The 16,354-nt window shown below is 35.9% G+C and overlaps 1 protein-coding gene across 4 annotated transcripts in view; it reads right to left on the bottom strand.

Moving 5' to 3' along the window:
* The window catches only part of LOC110024076 (alanine--tRNA ligase, chloroplastic/mitochondrial-like), a 29,322-nt gene that overhangs the window by 5,778 nt on the left and 7,190 nt on the right, over positions 1–16,354 (bottom strand). For 3 of the 4 annotated variants that reach the window (XM_020723816.1, XM_020723819.1, XM_020723817.1), the window contains 9 exons: positions 15,691–15,809; positions 15,389–15,592; positions 12,752–12,930; positions 12,462–12,540; positions 10,170–10,304; positions 9,923–10,072; positions 9,316–9,426; positions 8,262–9,182; positions 5,169–5,441 (listed from right to left, as the gene is read on the bottom strand). In XM_020723816.1, coding sequence (XP_020579475.1) covers positions 5,169–5,441; positions 8,262–9,182; positions 9,316–9,426; positions 9,923–10,072; positions 10,170–10,304; positions 12,462–12,540; positions 12,752–12,930; positions 15,389–15,592; positions 15,691–15,809 — 2,171 coding nt within the window. The remainder of the gene's footprint in view (positions 1–5,168; positions 5,442–8,261; positions 9,183–9,315; positions 9,427–9,922; positions 10,073–10,169; positions 10,305–12,461; positions 12,541–12,751; positions 12,931–15,388; positions 15,593–15,690; positions 15,810–16,354) is intronic. The other variant, XM_020723818.1, reaches the window with a different exon arrangement.

Raw genomic sequence — 16,354 nt, 5'->3', positions numbered from 1 at the left:
ACTCTCTCTCTCACACACACACACACACGCACACAATCGTAGGGTCCCATTTAAGACCACTTTCTGTTTTTCAAAAACAACTAATATGACAGCAAAATCTGTTTTTAAACTCATTTTTATTTTTTGAATTTTAAAACAACTTATTTGTTTAAGAAATTACTAAAACAGAAAATATTTTAAATAATTTTAAAAAATTATTCCCCATCCGGAAATCCCTAGACCGCTTTATCAGTCCTATTTTCTGCATTGCCTCTAAAATATTCTCGATTATATAAAAAAAATATACTTTCTCCTCTTAAATAAGTAAGTGATTTCTATTGATGTCAACTTTCAAGAACAAATCCCATTTTTTTTAACTCATCGGTGTCCAAATCCTCACAAAATTCTGATGAGTTGTTAATGTATCATAAGTTTAGATCCTACTTTAGCTCAGGCTACAGTGCCTCTGCCTAGAACACCTATCACTAACGTTTAATCTAGAAGATCACATTCACCTGATCTTAATCCGACACCAATATCTTCCTAAGTGGATCCTCCCCCCAATGACCTTGATTTACCTTACCTATTGATCTTCGAAGTGGTAAATGTCAATGCATTTATTCTACTTCCTCATGTTAATTTTAATTAATTGTTCTAATTCCTGCTTGTTTGTTGCTGCTCTTGACTCCGTCAAGGTTCCAAGATCTATTCAGCAAGCCCCGTCATATTTTGGGAGTCGAGCAGCGATGTTTGATGAGATGAATGTCTTAATTGAAAATGAAACTTGGGAATTAGTTTAGCTACTTTTTGGCAAGAAGGTTGTTGGATGTAAGTAGGCTTGCAGTAAAGTTTCATTCAAATGGATTTATAGTTCGTCTCAAAACTCGACTGGTTGCTGAGGGTTAAGCCCAAACTTATAGGATCGACAACTACGGTGCATTTTCTCCGGTAGCTAAGTTGACGTCAGTTGTCTACTCCTGGCCTAAGCTGTAATGAACGAACTAAGCACATTGAGATATATTTTCATTTTGTTCGTGAAATGATTCAATAAAATTTGATTTCTACAGCTCATATAAAAAATGGGGAACAACAAGGAGATATCTTTACAAAGGCTCTTAATGGAGCTAGGGTCACTTATGTTTGTAACAAGCTGGTTATGAAAGATATCTATGCTCCAGCTTCAGAGAGAGAGTTATGGAAAGTAATATATTAAGAAGCTTGTATATTATGAAGTTTGATTATATGAAACCCAATTAAAAAAGATCTAATTACAGAATCTTTCCTCGATTAGAAATATTCTTAAGCTATAGTTTGGGTGTGCGTGTGTGTGTGTCTGTGTGTAACATATGTTTTTAATGGTAATAAGAAAGAAGAAAGTCTTTTCTATTATAAACATAAAAAATTAAACTTAGGTGTTAGACATGTGAATACATAGGAATTAGTTGGTAAGTAAATGCCCCATAAAGAAAATTAAACATTATATGTCTGATACAAATCTGGGCTTGCTTCAAACTGGAATGAGAAAAATAAAAGTTGATGGGTAAAAATATGCAGTAAATTAAACATTCCATATGTCAAAAGGCTAGGCTATCAATTTTTTTGGTTATACCACATCACATAGTCATCCAACTCATTAAACTTCCACTAACAAAATCAACATTAAAAGGATCCTGGTTCCAAGTCCCAAACCCATAGTAGTTCATTGGCTGAACTACATGCGACATGGCTGCACGCACGCCAAAGTTCTATAAGATATTAACGATTATTTAGCATTCAACTTCTCATAACATTACAGCTTCATACTATAAATAGCACAAAATATTATGATAAAGATCTGTGAAGAGTTATACTATAAAATAATTTATTCATGTGAGAAATTATAAGCAATGAATTATTTCTTTGGATTAAGAAATTAATTCCTATTCATGTGAGAAATTATAAGCAATGAATTATTTCCTTGGATTAAGAAATTAAGGATTAAGAAATTAATTCCTTTCCTATTTTATATTTATTTCCTTGGATTCAGATTTATTTCCTTTCCTATTTTAGACCTTTTTATTTTATGTTATTTCTCTTATCTTCAAATAATTAATATAATTTGATTATGGGAGATATTAGGTGATATAACTTTCATTTTCATGTTATTTCTTTTAATTATCTTTTTCTACTCTAGGATTTATATAAGGGTTATTTATGCACCTTTTATATCAATGAAATTATTCTGTATTCCACAATTTTATTCCTCATTATTTTGAATTTCAACATAGTATCAGAATATACTTCCCTACCCTAGCGGCCGGTCCTCCCTCTAGAGCCGCCAAAATCCCTTCCTGCCATTTTTCCTGTAAAGAGGGAAGGCACTTTCTCGCCCCCCATGTTCCAATTCTCCAAAATCAAAATATTTTGATTTGATTCTGCCACTGAAGCACAGCTAATTCTCTTATTTTCTCGTATTTCAATATGGATTCTTTCAAGAAGCTTTGAAGGCGAAGAGGAGCTGTGGAACGGCCTCAAAACACCGCCAATTTGATCGCTTCCGTTAGCCTTTGGATCTATTGTCGATGCTCCAATTTGTGAGGATTGCTTCTTAAAATTCACAGGAAGCGAGAGGGATCTGCTTCTTTGGGTTGTATTTGTTCTGTCTTTGGATTCCTCTTTCTAAGGGTTTGGGATGCTAAGAATCGGGATGCTAGAATGCAGTGTATGCCACTACAAGTTGGTTTCTCCAAGCACTAGGACTATTTCTAGGGCATACGATAAACATAGAAGCAGCGTGTCATCAAAAAAACGTGCCTTGAATGTTCTGGTTTTTGGTGATTGCATCTTGGTCGGTCTACTGCCCATTTTGGTCTATATGTCTATGGTGGATGGAAGATTTAAATTTAGTCCCATCTTTAAATTTAGTGTGAACTTCTTAGCAGAGGCTACAAAAATTCTCTGCCATCATTATGCTATTACTGCAGGCTAGGCAACAAAAAGTTGGAGAGAAACCTCTTCGTTCAGTTTCAACTTTTGTACAGGCAGCAATTTTGAACAGCAAGAGGTCATTATCTGGTTCATCCGTACATTCTATGCTATGCAATAAATACCTAATTTTCTGCACGTTTTTAACGCTGGAGGTGCAACTTTCCCTGGAGGTGCAGCTGTCCCGCCAGCTTCCCTGCAGGTCCTTCCTGCTGTTTTTGGCGACTGTTCTCTGCAGCAGTCCGGCTTCATGATTTGCAGCAGTCCGGCTTCCCTGATTTGCAGCAGGTCCTTACCGCTGGATATGCAACTTTCCCTGAACGTGCAGCTGTCCTGCCGTCTTCCCTACCGGTCATTCCTACTGTTTTTTTGGCACATTCTCCCAGCAGCAGTCCGACTTCCTAGTTTCCAGCAGCCCGGCTTCCCTGATTTCCTGAAGTAGTCCGACTTCCCTGATTTCCTGTAGCAGTTCGGCTTCCCTGATTTTATGCAGCCTTACAGCATCAATCCTCTTGTAACTATGAATCCTGGCAATGAGTTATTCTCTGGTTCTACCTGCAAACAGGGGGAGCTAGAGGGAACTGTCATTTCCATACATTCTTTGGCAAATCTGCCCACATTGTTGACAGCACCAAACAAGCTGGCCACTTCCAGCAAGTTCTCACCACATTGGGAATTTCTGCCACATACCCTCCTTCAGAGCTTTCCCTATAGCAAGTCCTCCTCCGGAGTTTTTTTTATGTATCCGGCTCTCCTTGGGAGCTATCACTGCAGCATGCCATCCTCCTAAATTCTTCCTCAAGCACGTCCTCCTCTGGAGTCTTTTCCTGCAACAAGACCTACCTCTTGAGGTATTTTTCTGCGGGTCATAACTTACAGCATTTCCTGTTGGTTGTCTACTTCCCTGCAAACTTCCTTGCAACATTACTCGTAGAAGCATTATGTCTACCTACAGACACTGCAAGAACTGCAGTCAAAAGACAATCATAGTTGTTTGCTTCCTTGCAAACTCCCCTACATCATTACCTATAAGAGCTTTCCGTATACCTCCAAATACTGCAAGAACTGCAACCGCTGTTTTCTACTTCCCTACAAACTCCCCTACAGCATTATCTACAGGAGCATTCCGTCTATCTACAGACACAGCAGGAGCTGCAGCCAAAGACAATCACAGTTGTTTGGTTCCTTGCAAACTCCCCTACCTCATTACCTATAAGAGCTTTCCATCTACCTACAGATACTGCAGGAACTGCAACCGCTATTTTCTACTTCCCTACAAACTCCCCTGCAGCATTGTCTACAGGAGCATTCTGTCTACCTACAGACACAACAGGAGTTGCTTGTCACAGTCCCAAAAGAGCCTTTGTGGGTGGTGGGCAGCGCAGGACTTCAATACTGCTTTTCGGCCCTACACCTAACTGATGTGGGACTATTTGTCCACCCGATCCCGTGACGCCCTCGTCACGGATCGGCTCCACCGAGGGTCCCACTGGACCATGGAGAGTCCACACACCTGGCAGGCAGTAATCTGCTCTAATACAACTCGGCACCTCCCAAAAGAGACTTTATGGGTGGGGGGCCTCCCCCAGGACTTAAATATTGTTTTTCGGTCCTACACCTAGCTGATGTGGGACTATTTGTCTGTGACATACAGCCAAAGACAACCGTAGTATGAGATAAAAACTTAAAGATTTAACTCTCAGGATCTTCCTCGCCTATTGTTTGGAGTTTTCAAATCCAAGTTGACTATGGTTTTCAACCATGTTTCAACTTGAGATGGAATGTCAGGAGTTATACTAAGACATAATTTATTCATGTGAGAAATTATGAGGAATAAATTATTTCCTTGGATTAAGGAGTTATTTCTTTCCTATTTTATATTTATTTCCTTCAATTAGGAGTTATTTCCTTTCCAACTTTAGGTTTTCCTATTCTATGAGGAGTTATTTCCTTTCCAACTTTAGGTTTTCCTATTTTATGATATTGCTTTTATCTCCAAATAATTAATATGATTTGATTATGGGAGATATTAGGTTATATATATTTTCTTTTCAAGTTATTTCTTTTATCTTTCCTATTCTAAGATTTATGCAAGGATTATTTATACTCCTTCATATCAACAAAGTTATTATGTATTCCACTGTTGTATTCCTCGTTATTCTAAATTTCAACATGATCATTTACCTAATTAATGAAAAAAACAAAAATTTACAAAAATAACAGACCTGTTCTCCATACTTTTCACCGAACATTGCAATTGCACCAACTCTTTTGGCCTCTGACAATGGCATGACCATAGTTTGAAGATTAGTAGCATCTCCAATCCACTTGTTTATCAAGTTTTCGATTTCCAGAACTTCGTGCTCTAAGAGTGGCCGATAGAAGTTGAAATCAAAGCGAAGACGATCAAAAGCCACCAATGACCCAGCTTGTGAAGTCTCTGAACCAATGACTTTTTTAAGAGCTGATTGTAGCAGATGTGTGGCGGTATGGTGCACCTGAATTTGTATAGCTTTGACATAAGAAAACTAGCAAACATTGTGGTAAAGAAAAAATAGTAATAAAAGATAAAATTGGAATAAAGTGTGTAAACTGTAAGGAAGAAGGTGAGACTAGAGAAATGCTTTAAGTAAGAGGAATCAGGAATACAGTGGTATAGAGAAGTATGCCTACTGTTACATATGTATTGTGATGATAATTTGAGCTCATATAGAGCTTTACAAGGTTATAATAGTAACAGTGTATAATAGATCTAAGGGTGCGTAATGCACATGTTTGTTTTAAATCCAACGGTTTGTGGGAAAGTTGTTATAAGTTTGTTTGGGGGCCATCTGCTGTTGTTGGATAGTTGTTATGTTGTTGCTGGTTCTTCCACGCCTGAATTTTACATCCAATGGTGAGTAATGCACGTTATCATTTAAAATTCATGAATAAGCTGGATTTAAGCTTAATTTAAAGATTATGAATAAGATCAATTAATGCTTAATTTAAAACCTGTGAATAACTCAATCAAAACTCAATTTAAAACTAATTTGTACTAAATTAAATTAGAATAAATTTTTTAATTCATAGTACATAAAATAAGATAAAAGCATGTTTATTCAATTTTTCATTTATTTTGCGCATTTATATGCTTATTTTATTTACTCATTTAGTAGCTGATTCATTTAAAAGTTTGTTTATTTTTAGAAGTTCAACAGTAACTCATTTATAAGCAAGATAAAGCTCATTTGATTAGAAAACAAGTAGCACAATCACACTACTCATTAGTTTGTTCAATAAAACTCATTTAGTTAGATAATAAATAACACTATGGCACTAATTTTAATTTGCTCGATAAAAATAAATAGAATTTAAGAAACATAAACCGAACTCAAACAATCAAAATGATATATGAATTGAGCTTTTACATAAACACAAAAGTTTGATTTGAGCTTGCAATCGAAAAAGCTCAAGCTTGAAAACAACCCCAATAGCTCGACTTAAGCTTAGCTCGAGCTTGAATTTTAGAAGCAAGCTCAAGCTTGAACACATCCCTGCTCGACTCAGCTCGATTCTTTTACAGCCCTAGTTCAAGTTGTGGAGGCAGCATAGCTGGATGATGTTCGTGGTGGTTGAGGCCAAAGTATGATGCTTAGCTTCCATTGAGGACCTAGCTACTGTTGGTTGTCTCTTCGATGATCAGGAGATGAGTGTTTGGCTGAGAAAGGGACAGAATCCTGATTATGGATGCAGAACATCAAGGAGAAAATCATTATGGCCCCACTACTGCCCATGATGGCATCACCCCAAAATCAAAATCAAAGGCTATGAGAGATTCATCCAGCATTAAAATTGAAGAAGTCCAAATTAAGACATATTTGTGGTTGTATGCTTGATTAAAATTTCAAATATTAATTTAGAATTTTAAATATTTGAATTTAATTTTTAAATCTATCTACCATATGGGAGGCTTTTATTAATTACTTTTCTCATACTTTGTTTTCAACATCTTTGTTTGGAAGATATAAGGCCGCCGCTGCTTAATTGGAGTTGAGATTGGATTGGGCTCTCATTTCTTCTTCAGCATTACAATTTCTCACATTTTTTTATTTTTTTTTTCTTAGAACCTCAAAAAACATTTCCTCAATGAATGAAAATCAATTTTTAATGTTCGAAAGAAGATTTTGAAATTGGAATATGTAGGATTTTGTGCTTGGTGGTCAAATTCCCCTTTAGTAGTGTACTTACTGGCTTACCATTTTGGATTCTCCTTGGTGGAAGGCCAAAGTATACCAATTATCTCTAACTGATATCTCTCCCAAACCTCACTACTTCCACAACATCGCTAGTCTCTTTCTATAGGTTTTCCCATATCCTACAAAAAGAAAAAAATTCCCTAAGCCTCTTGCAAGTGATTGGCCAAAACTAGGGCATCCTTAAACTAGTTTATTTCTCCTCCTTCCACCACCTTATAAACTCCTTGGATCCTTAACAAAAACTCCGGATCAAAGTTAGATATATTCCTCTAACCCTTCCATGCCTTTTTTAACCCCCAAAGATACTAGATTCATCCACCAATCAAATATTTCAAGACTAGCCAAAAACAACCCAACCTAAGAATCTTGACCAAGTATTGTTGTAATCTGCATTAAGCACTTTTAAATCAATTGAATCTCCCTAAAAACTATAGATCACATATCCTGATATTCTCCTATAACTTCTACGAGGAATCATTCCTTAAATTTCCATCCATGCCATAGCCTTAAAGGTAAAATCCTGTAAGGCAGTCATAGGGCCGTTTTGGAAAAAAGCTCTTGGCCAACCCTCTTCCCATGACCCACACCTCAAATAAAAATCCTCTAACCATCTAGGGGTGTATCTCACACTCTTCATCACCCACCACAGAAATTGGAAGCCTTGGATCCGCACGTCCAGACCTCGTTCACTAAGACCTAAAAAAACACCAGCAATTGGTTTTATTCACGATCAGGTTAGGGCATGAAAGTTCAAATGAGTATCTCAAAGTCATTAGTCACATGCCAGGGAAAATTGTATGCTCCAGTGCATAGGGAGATTATGTTGTGTAAGTTGGATGGTTTGGATATTCATACTAAGCTATATGAGAGGTAAGTCAGAGAATGGCAGGATAAGAAAAAAAGGACAAATCTTCTTGCATTTCACAAGCTACAAATAAACACAAATATAAAAGCAAAAATTAGCACTTGCATATGATCCATTTTAAACAGCAGTGAACAAAACACAAAAACAAAAGAAAATGTAAAAGCCAAAAGTTAGGAATGATGAATATAAATGTATTTTTTAATTAGAACTCATACTCTAGCCTTTTGCCTCAAGTTTGCATCAACTACAGCATCCACTTCAGAGCCAATCTCCACTGTACCTTCTTCTATGGTTCCTTTATGAACAAAAATGCCCCCAAGGGACTTCTTGACATCCTTGATTTCTACAACTGTTTTCTTTCTGCCAACTTCATCACTTGAGCAATACAAGAACCCATTGTCCCCAATCTGACCGCCAGATTCGGCATAAAAAGGTGTCCTATTCAACACAATTTCTACCTCACAACCTTCAGAAACTTGTGCTACTGGGTTTCCATTCACTAAAATACCTTTGACAACAGCACTTGCAAAAAGAGTGCTGTATCCTAAAAATTCAGTGTCGGGAATACTTTCAGAAAATTCTGTTTCAGTTCCAACAGTGAGCTTAACCACATTATGAGCAGCCTGAGACTGACGCCTTTGGTTTTCCCTTTCAACTTCAAACCCCTCCAAATCTAAATTAACACCATGCTCTCCAGCAACTTCAGCTGTTATCTCTACCGGAAAACCATATGTATCATACAAAAGAAATACATCTTTTCCAGATAAAGAAGGTTTATCTCCATTAGCACCACTACTTAATAAAGCATTCTCCAGAAATTGTTCCAATAACTTTTCTCCTCTCTCCAGAGTCTGCAGAAATCTTATCTCTTCCCGTTTGAGCTCCTCAAGAATTCGTGGCATTCTTACCTTCACATCCGGGTCGATATTTGCGCTAAGTTCAATCACTTTCATAGCTAGTAGTGGCAAAAATGCTCCTTCAATGTTCCCCTCGACATCACCTTTTATACCAAGCAACTTGCCAATTCGAACAACCCTTCTTATCAGTCTTCTAACAACATAGCCTCTTCCAACGTTTGATGGCACAACCCCATCTGATATGAGATAAACAACAGCACGCATATGATCTCCAATAATCTGAAGAAAAATAAGATAGCTAAACAGCAGGGCTAAAAGTATCACCAGTAACTAAATGTAGGGTAAACCAACTCAAGACTATGTTATGTTACAGAGACACGGTTACAGAGATTCAGTGCTCCTCAATGCATACTTTGAGATTAGCCTTCGTAACATCATCTGCAGTGGAATAGGAAATCATGGCCAAGTTTGATGCTTTCTCTATAATTGGGAAAATCAGATCAGTCTCATAGTTGTTTGGGACCTACAATATGACACCAAATACAAGATTAATGACCAAAATGTAGAATAATATGCAGAAAAGGAAGATTAAGTGAGTGTGACCACTCTGGTGAAGGTACATGATAGATATATGAAAGCATCTCCTACTATACTAGCAAGTAAGAAAAGGTAAATAAGCACATTCCTGCAAATAGTTATCTACAACAATTTATAAATATAAGGACTCATAAGATATCATCTGGTATCTCACAGTCCGGATGAGACTCTTTACAAGCCCAACCATTAACAAGATGGTTTTATAACAGTTTAGCACGCATACAAGTTGTTAAGGACAAGAAACATGGTATTACAATAACCATTTCTAAATTCCCTACTGCAGCATGAATTACTAAAATTATACACTCCAGTATAGCCTTCTCGTATTACAGTAATTCCACAGATTTCTACTCTTATTATGCCAAGTCATATGAACAAATGTTTATTCATGTGCCAGGAGATAAAATGGGGTGCAATATCACCTTTTGAAGAATTTGTGCCATACGCTCGAGTCCCATACCAGTATCTATATTCTTCTGTCTTAATGGTTCAAGTGATCGATCATCCTTCTTGTTATATTGCATAAAGACCAGATTGTATAACTCTATAAACCTGCTACCATCTCCTAAATCCTACAATGTAAAACACATTGAAATTAAATCAAACCATTTGTATAGAGGAATTCATTAAGTACGTTAAACATCTATAAATTCGGAAAAAAAAACATACAGCATCCACATATCCTTTATCAGGATGGAAATCATAATAAATTTCAGAGCATGGGCCACAAGGTCCAGTGACCCCGCTTGTCCAGAAGTTGTCATCTTCGCCCATCCTCTTGATGCGCTCTTTAGGAACACCAACCTGAAGAAGAAATCAAATCTAAAATCTACTTGCAGCTGTAATTACGAGAGAGAAGAAATCTCATCCAAAAATAAAAGAAGATTTCTGAAATTAATGAACAACATTCATATAACGAATGAAAAAAAAAAAGGAATCAAAATACAGTAACCAGTTCTCCAATACTATTATGGTTTATATTTTTTTTTAAGCAAAGAAACTGTATTGCAAATCAGTCAAAAAGCTGCATAAAGAAGCTGTTACAGCGAACAAAGAAATGCTTTAGAAAAAACAAAATACATTGGCAAAAGATGGCATGTACGATGAGAGGGTAATATATATATATATATATATTATTAGAAAAGCCCAAGAGCTGATTTTATTGAAATAGAAAAGATACATAAAGGTTGTATGAGGGCCCAATAGAGGCACCCTACCCATACAATACCAAATACAGTAATACCTCAATAAAAAGATACAGAAGACTCAAAATTAAAACATGCAGAAAACAAAAGCTAGGGACGAGCCAGTTTAGTCCTGCCTCTTCCTCTAGTTTTAGGAGCAGAGCCAGATAACAAACTTTGAAGTGTCGTGTCATTGTCAGGAGTAACAAATGTATCATCCATTAAATTTCCAAGTTGGAGTGTTCCTCCAGTCTTCTTCTTCCGCCGAGAAGTGTAAATCTGTCATTCTTCATCAGAAGACTGACTCGTGTGATCATCGGTCTGATTTAGAACCGTAGTAGAAGGAAAGACAGTCGTTGTCACAACGATAGGTTCCAGTGTATGTGAAGTGTGAATTGTCACCTCTGTATATATATATATATATAAAAACCCAAGGGCAATATAGTGTCTAGCAATAAATCCACAAGTCAGACTCATGCTAAATCTGAAAGGCCAAAGTCATCATGAGAATTGTAGTGTCTGTCATTGTCAGTAATAACCAATGTATCATCCAATATGTTCCCGAGCTGGAGTCGGCTTCCATTCTTTTTCTTCCTCCTGGAATAGACCTGTCATTCCTCTTCCGAAAATTGGCTCACCTGATCAGAATGGAGGCCAGCTCCAGCTCGGGAACATATTGGATGATACATTGATTGCTACTGGCAATGGCAATTATCTTACCAACTTATTAGCTTGCTCCTTTCCTAGAACCAGAGGCAGAGGCAAAGCCAAATTGGGTTGCTCCCTAGCCACTTGATACTATGTATTTCAGCATTTTTAGGTTTTTTCTTTATGTCTCTAATGTACTTTTCAGTATTTCCTAGTTTTGGAACCCCTTGTAGTTTTGGTGTGTGCAAGGTGCCATGTTTGGGCCCTCCAACACATTGTATCTGTATCTTTCTTTCTAGTTAATATATTAGCCTTTTGGGCTTTCTAAATATATATATTTATATATATTAATTTTTGCCTTATGGAGAGAGGATAAGCTTAAATATTTTCCCTGTTTAATCAGATAAACTTCTAATAGAATTTTGGGACTAAATGCACTTGAATTTTCAACGATGTCCACTTCAAAAGTATCATAACATTGGGGAACGCTATTGTAATGTCAAAAGAAAAAAATGAGATTAAAAGAAATCAAGTGACCCTCAATAGGCTGGCAAATAGCTTTCTCAGACAAAGTTCTTAAGGAATTAGTAGGCCCTGTATCCATGTTAATGATGGAATCTTGTGCTCCTGATGATGAAGTACCTCAAGGGAATATATTGCATGAAAGTTCAGCAGATTGAATTAGTATTTTTCCAATGCAGATATGACTGATTTCTACATGGGATTGTTGGAAGGAACCATTTTTTGAACTGTATACAAGAGTTGAGCTTTACTCGATTTAAGAAGCCTTGGTTCAGAGGGAATGTCCTTTGTCATTTAAATCTTTTGGAAACTCTACAGTTTTCTTCAGTCTGTCTATTATTAATAAGAATTGTTGCAAGCTTTCTCCATAGATGAGTATTTCTTTTCTGCTAATAGTTTTATGGTACTACATTTTTGGTTCAATGCTCGTGCTAAAGTACTTACTAGGAAAACAAATACAAGATTTTGGGAGTGCTCAACAATAACTCATTTTTGGAATCTTTATTTAACTGTAATTGCAGTCCAATGATTATAATTAGAAGATATCTAACTAGAAAGGTACGAAATTTGTAATCGACTAATAAAATAATTAAAATGGATGACTTACATCTCTACACCATATGTTGAAGGCATCGTCGTCATCTTCAAAAATACTAACCCACAATCTCTCCAAAGGTAAACCAAACCTATATTTGAAGACCCAAAATGGTACAAATAATGAATCAATATGAGTGAAAACTGAAATATTTTTTATTGAAACTTTTAAGAATCACCAATTTAGCATATATCGCAACCATACATGCAGAATAAACTGAATTTAAAATAGGGCAGTAAATAGATAAATGGTCCTCAACAAGACTGATAAAATTTTGGAAAATTAACTTAAAGCTTACATACTCTTTAGTAATAAGTTCCCATGCCCAAATAATTGCCTCTTTTTTGAAGTAACAGCCAAAACTAAAGTTACCGAGCATCTCAAAAAAGGTATGATGCCTAGCTGTCCGTCCAACATTTTCTATGTCATTCGTACGTATGCATCTTTGAGCAGTTGCAGCGCATGGTACTGGCCTAGGTTCCTATATATTAAATATGCACAGTGAGAAAACAATAATTATAAATCCTCATCCTGTGGTATAACTTTAACAACATAATTGTGTATGAAGCAATTCAAACTTTAAATGTTCAGGTTACAAGATTTCTGACTTATACCTTCGGAACAGCAACAAATATCGTCATGGTATATGTCAAAAAGTAATTGATGTACAGTAAAATGATGAAACTCAGTATTTAGCATGAAGTATCAAGAAAGTTTAAGGACAATATGTAAACTGGTCTCGATGAAAACTAAAGATATGGACAGGATAAAATTTTTATCAACTCCAAACTCCATATTGGAGCTGACAATTTCACTGTATGCATGAACTTAATTATCAAAGCCAGGTGTATATATGGCATAATCAATTAATTTAGAAAGTTTTCCAGCTTCAAGTGAAGAATTTACTTGAAAGTATTAACACTAGTAGAAATATACATTTTGAACCTCTTTTGTCATAATGTTGTATATGTATCAGCAGTTCCTAATTATTTTAACATTATGTGACCATTATGTTCTATGTCAAGGGACGGTTCATTCACATTGCAACGGACTACGAAGTTGAAATGTCAGAGCAATTCAAGCTGTTTTGATGTTTCTTTTAATGTATGTGATAAGGAACAAAGCACAAAAAACAAGAACTGTTAACGTTAGGAGTCTAGATCAAGAAGTTGCAACATCAATATGTGTTTAGAGAAAGGATAGATATGGGCAACCATCAAATCACTATACTACAGCAATGCCTTGTCGTGATAATGTTTTGTTCTAATCCATAATTAAATTTGTTTGTTTTAGATATTATTTACATTTTTTATTATGGCCAGATCCACATGTCCAAGTGGCCATTCAGAAAAGATAATTAAAAAGCATAAATTAAACATTTGTCCACAAGGCGCAAACCTTCATCACATTAGACCATTTTTTGTAATCCATCGTTCGGTCCCCAAGATATAGAAGGCTTCTATCAATAGAATCACTAAAAAAGAATAAAACACCCTATACGTTCATCAAATTGCTGAAAAAAGACAAAAAACTTTTTTTTTGCAGCCCAGGACTCCTTTTTACCCTTCCTTTTTGTAACAGCCAGAACTCTTGTTCATCGAGACAGTGTCTGTATAGGCTTAATGGCCTCATGATTTTGTACTCAGGATATACTTTCATAGGAGGTCACCCATCCAAGAGTGTTCCCATACTACCATGCTTAAATTTAGAATTTCTGATGAAATTCCAATTGTTACACCAAAAAAGACATCAATGTCTTTGAGTTTATCTCCATTCTATTTAAGGGGCTTTACAATCTCCCCGACATCCACAAAATAGAAGTGGCTTCTATGACGTAGCACTTTCTTCTAAATGTCACTTAGTTCACATCTGGTGTAATGCTCTGATATCATTTTCAAACTCTCTTTCTCATTGGAAGATTGTCTTCTTTAACCTAATAGCCTTACAGTTTGTTCCATTGGTGTAACTTTCCGGGTCACCCATTGCAAGAGTGCTCCCATACAAGCACACCTAATAATGGAGTTGCAAATGAAATTTCAACCATTACATTAAAAACTTTATCAATATTTAAGAGATCAACGTTATTATATTTAAGGTGTTTCGCACAGTTCTCTCTTATTGTTTGAAATTGAAATAGTGCCCAATACTAAGTAGAAGAAATAATAAGGCCAGCAAAGAAGAAACTTGATAAGCAAAAGCCCAAGACAAAGAGCGTCTCCTAACTATGAAGGGCATCACCAAAGACAACTATAAAGAAAAAAACTAAGATGGGGTGGAGTCCTACAATGTTTTATATTTGTTGCTTAAAAATAGTTATTGCTGAATACTGATCATGAATCCATAGAAATCCCAATACCCTTTCTCAAACCAAAGTCTGCCTTTTTTTCAGTCAGATGACTTTCATTAAAAAAAAAATGTTGAGAATTTGTAATTCTGTCATGAAAGTTACTAACATGATTGAACTATTGCAAAAGTTAATGTAAATAACAAAAAATAACCTCCATAAAGATAAATAAGTTAACTCTAGAACCAACTCTTCATTAAAAAGTAAGATGCCACGATGGAAGGTTTTTAAACCGGGACCTTTATATCCCAAGGACCTATGGTATTTACCGTTTAAGATTACTGTGTATTTATATTTTCCAAGGTTTCCGTAAGAATAACTAATGAGATTCCATGGGAGAAATGCTTGCAAAAACCATTATGTTAAAATATTTTGTTTTCAGAAAAAGGTTTATTTTCCAAGGAAAAAAACCAGTCCAAAAGTCAAATCAATCTTAAGCATGAATATGCAAACCAGGAAGTGTATTTTTAGAAAATATATCTTGCAAAAGAGTATAATTTCTTTTTTAAGTACTTAAATATCAAACTACACCACGGAATGAAGAATAGATCGACGATTAAGAAAAGAAAAAGGATATTCAGTCAAGTCAATAAACCTTCCCAAGGAATATAGGTTTAAACTGAAGCATTCCAGCTATGGTCAGCAATACTGAAGGATCATCAGGGACAAGTGAAGAACTAGGGATTATCTTATGGCCTCTTGAAGCATAAAATCTGAGGAAACGTTGACGTATTTCATCTCCACTAATGGCTTTATCTGAGGAACCAACTTGTACCAGATCTTCATTTGATGGCTCTGCCTTTACTACAAAAAATGTAAATTTTAGGATGCATTTGTGAGGAGAGATTCATGGAATCTGAAATAGATAAGAAACAGCTTAGTCTTTTAGAAATTTACAGAAACTGATGTGCTACTTGTTGCAACAGTAATCACATGGCGTTGCCTGTCTCTGTGAAAATAGTGTGAAGAAAGTAAAGGCTTTCCGGAAAAGCAAATGGACTCCATGCAGCTACCACCTACCAAAAGATATAAAATATCAAGCATAATTTATATAAAATTGACTATTTCAAAAATAAATAAAGGAAATAATATAAATATATAAAATAGCATAATTTATTATAATGTGGCCGCAAGAATTACTGCGAATGTTTATTAATATGAACAATATGATGTAATATGAAAATACGCTCGTTCACCTAAAGCGGAGAAAGAGGGAAAATGTAATGAGATGCCAAACCATAATGTGTAATCATCATTAAAAAATGTATCCTAAATAATAACAAAAAGGAAATAACACATTACTGTTGACCTCATTTTTAGTGAGATCTAGTCTTCCTCCTAGGGTTTAGGATCTAGCCTTAGGGACCTACTAGCTTAGACCCTTAGAAAGGGGCCCCGCCTTATTTTAGAAATTCGACCTACTTCTGTCCTTTTCTGGAGTTTCGCATGTGTGACCCTTCTGGAGTTTCGCATGTGTGATATCAACTTCTAGCACTTAAAAGGGTGAAACCAACATGAGGAAACTTAAAAGGGATCCCTATAGGACCTTCCTGAGCCTTAG

The sequence above is a fragment of the Phalaenopsis equestris genome, unplaced genomic scaffold (genome assembly GCF_001263595.1).
Source record: "Phalaenopsis equestris unplaced genomic scaffold, ASM126359v1 Scaffold000244, whole genome shotgun sequence".
Lineage (NCBI taxonomy): Eukaryota > Viridiplantae > Streptophyta > Magnoliopsida > Asparagales > Orchidaceae > Phalaenopsis > Phalaenopsis equestris.
Note: the sequence above shows the minus strand (reverse complement) of the source record. Positions and strands in the feature narration are given on the sequence as shown.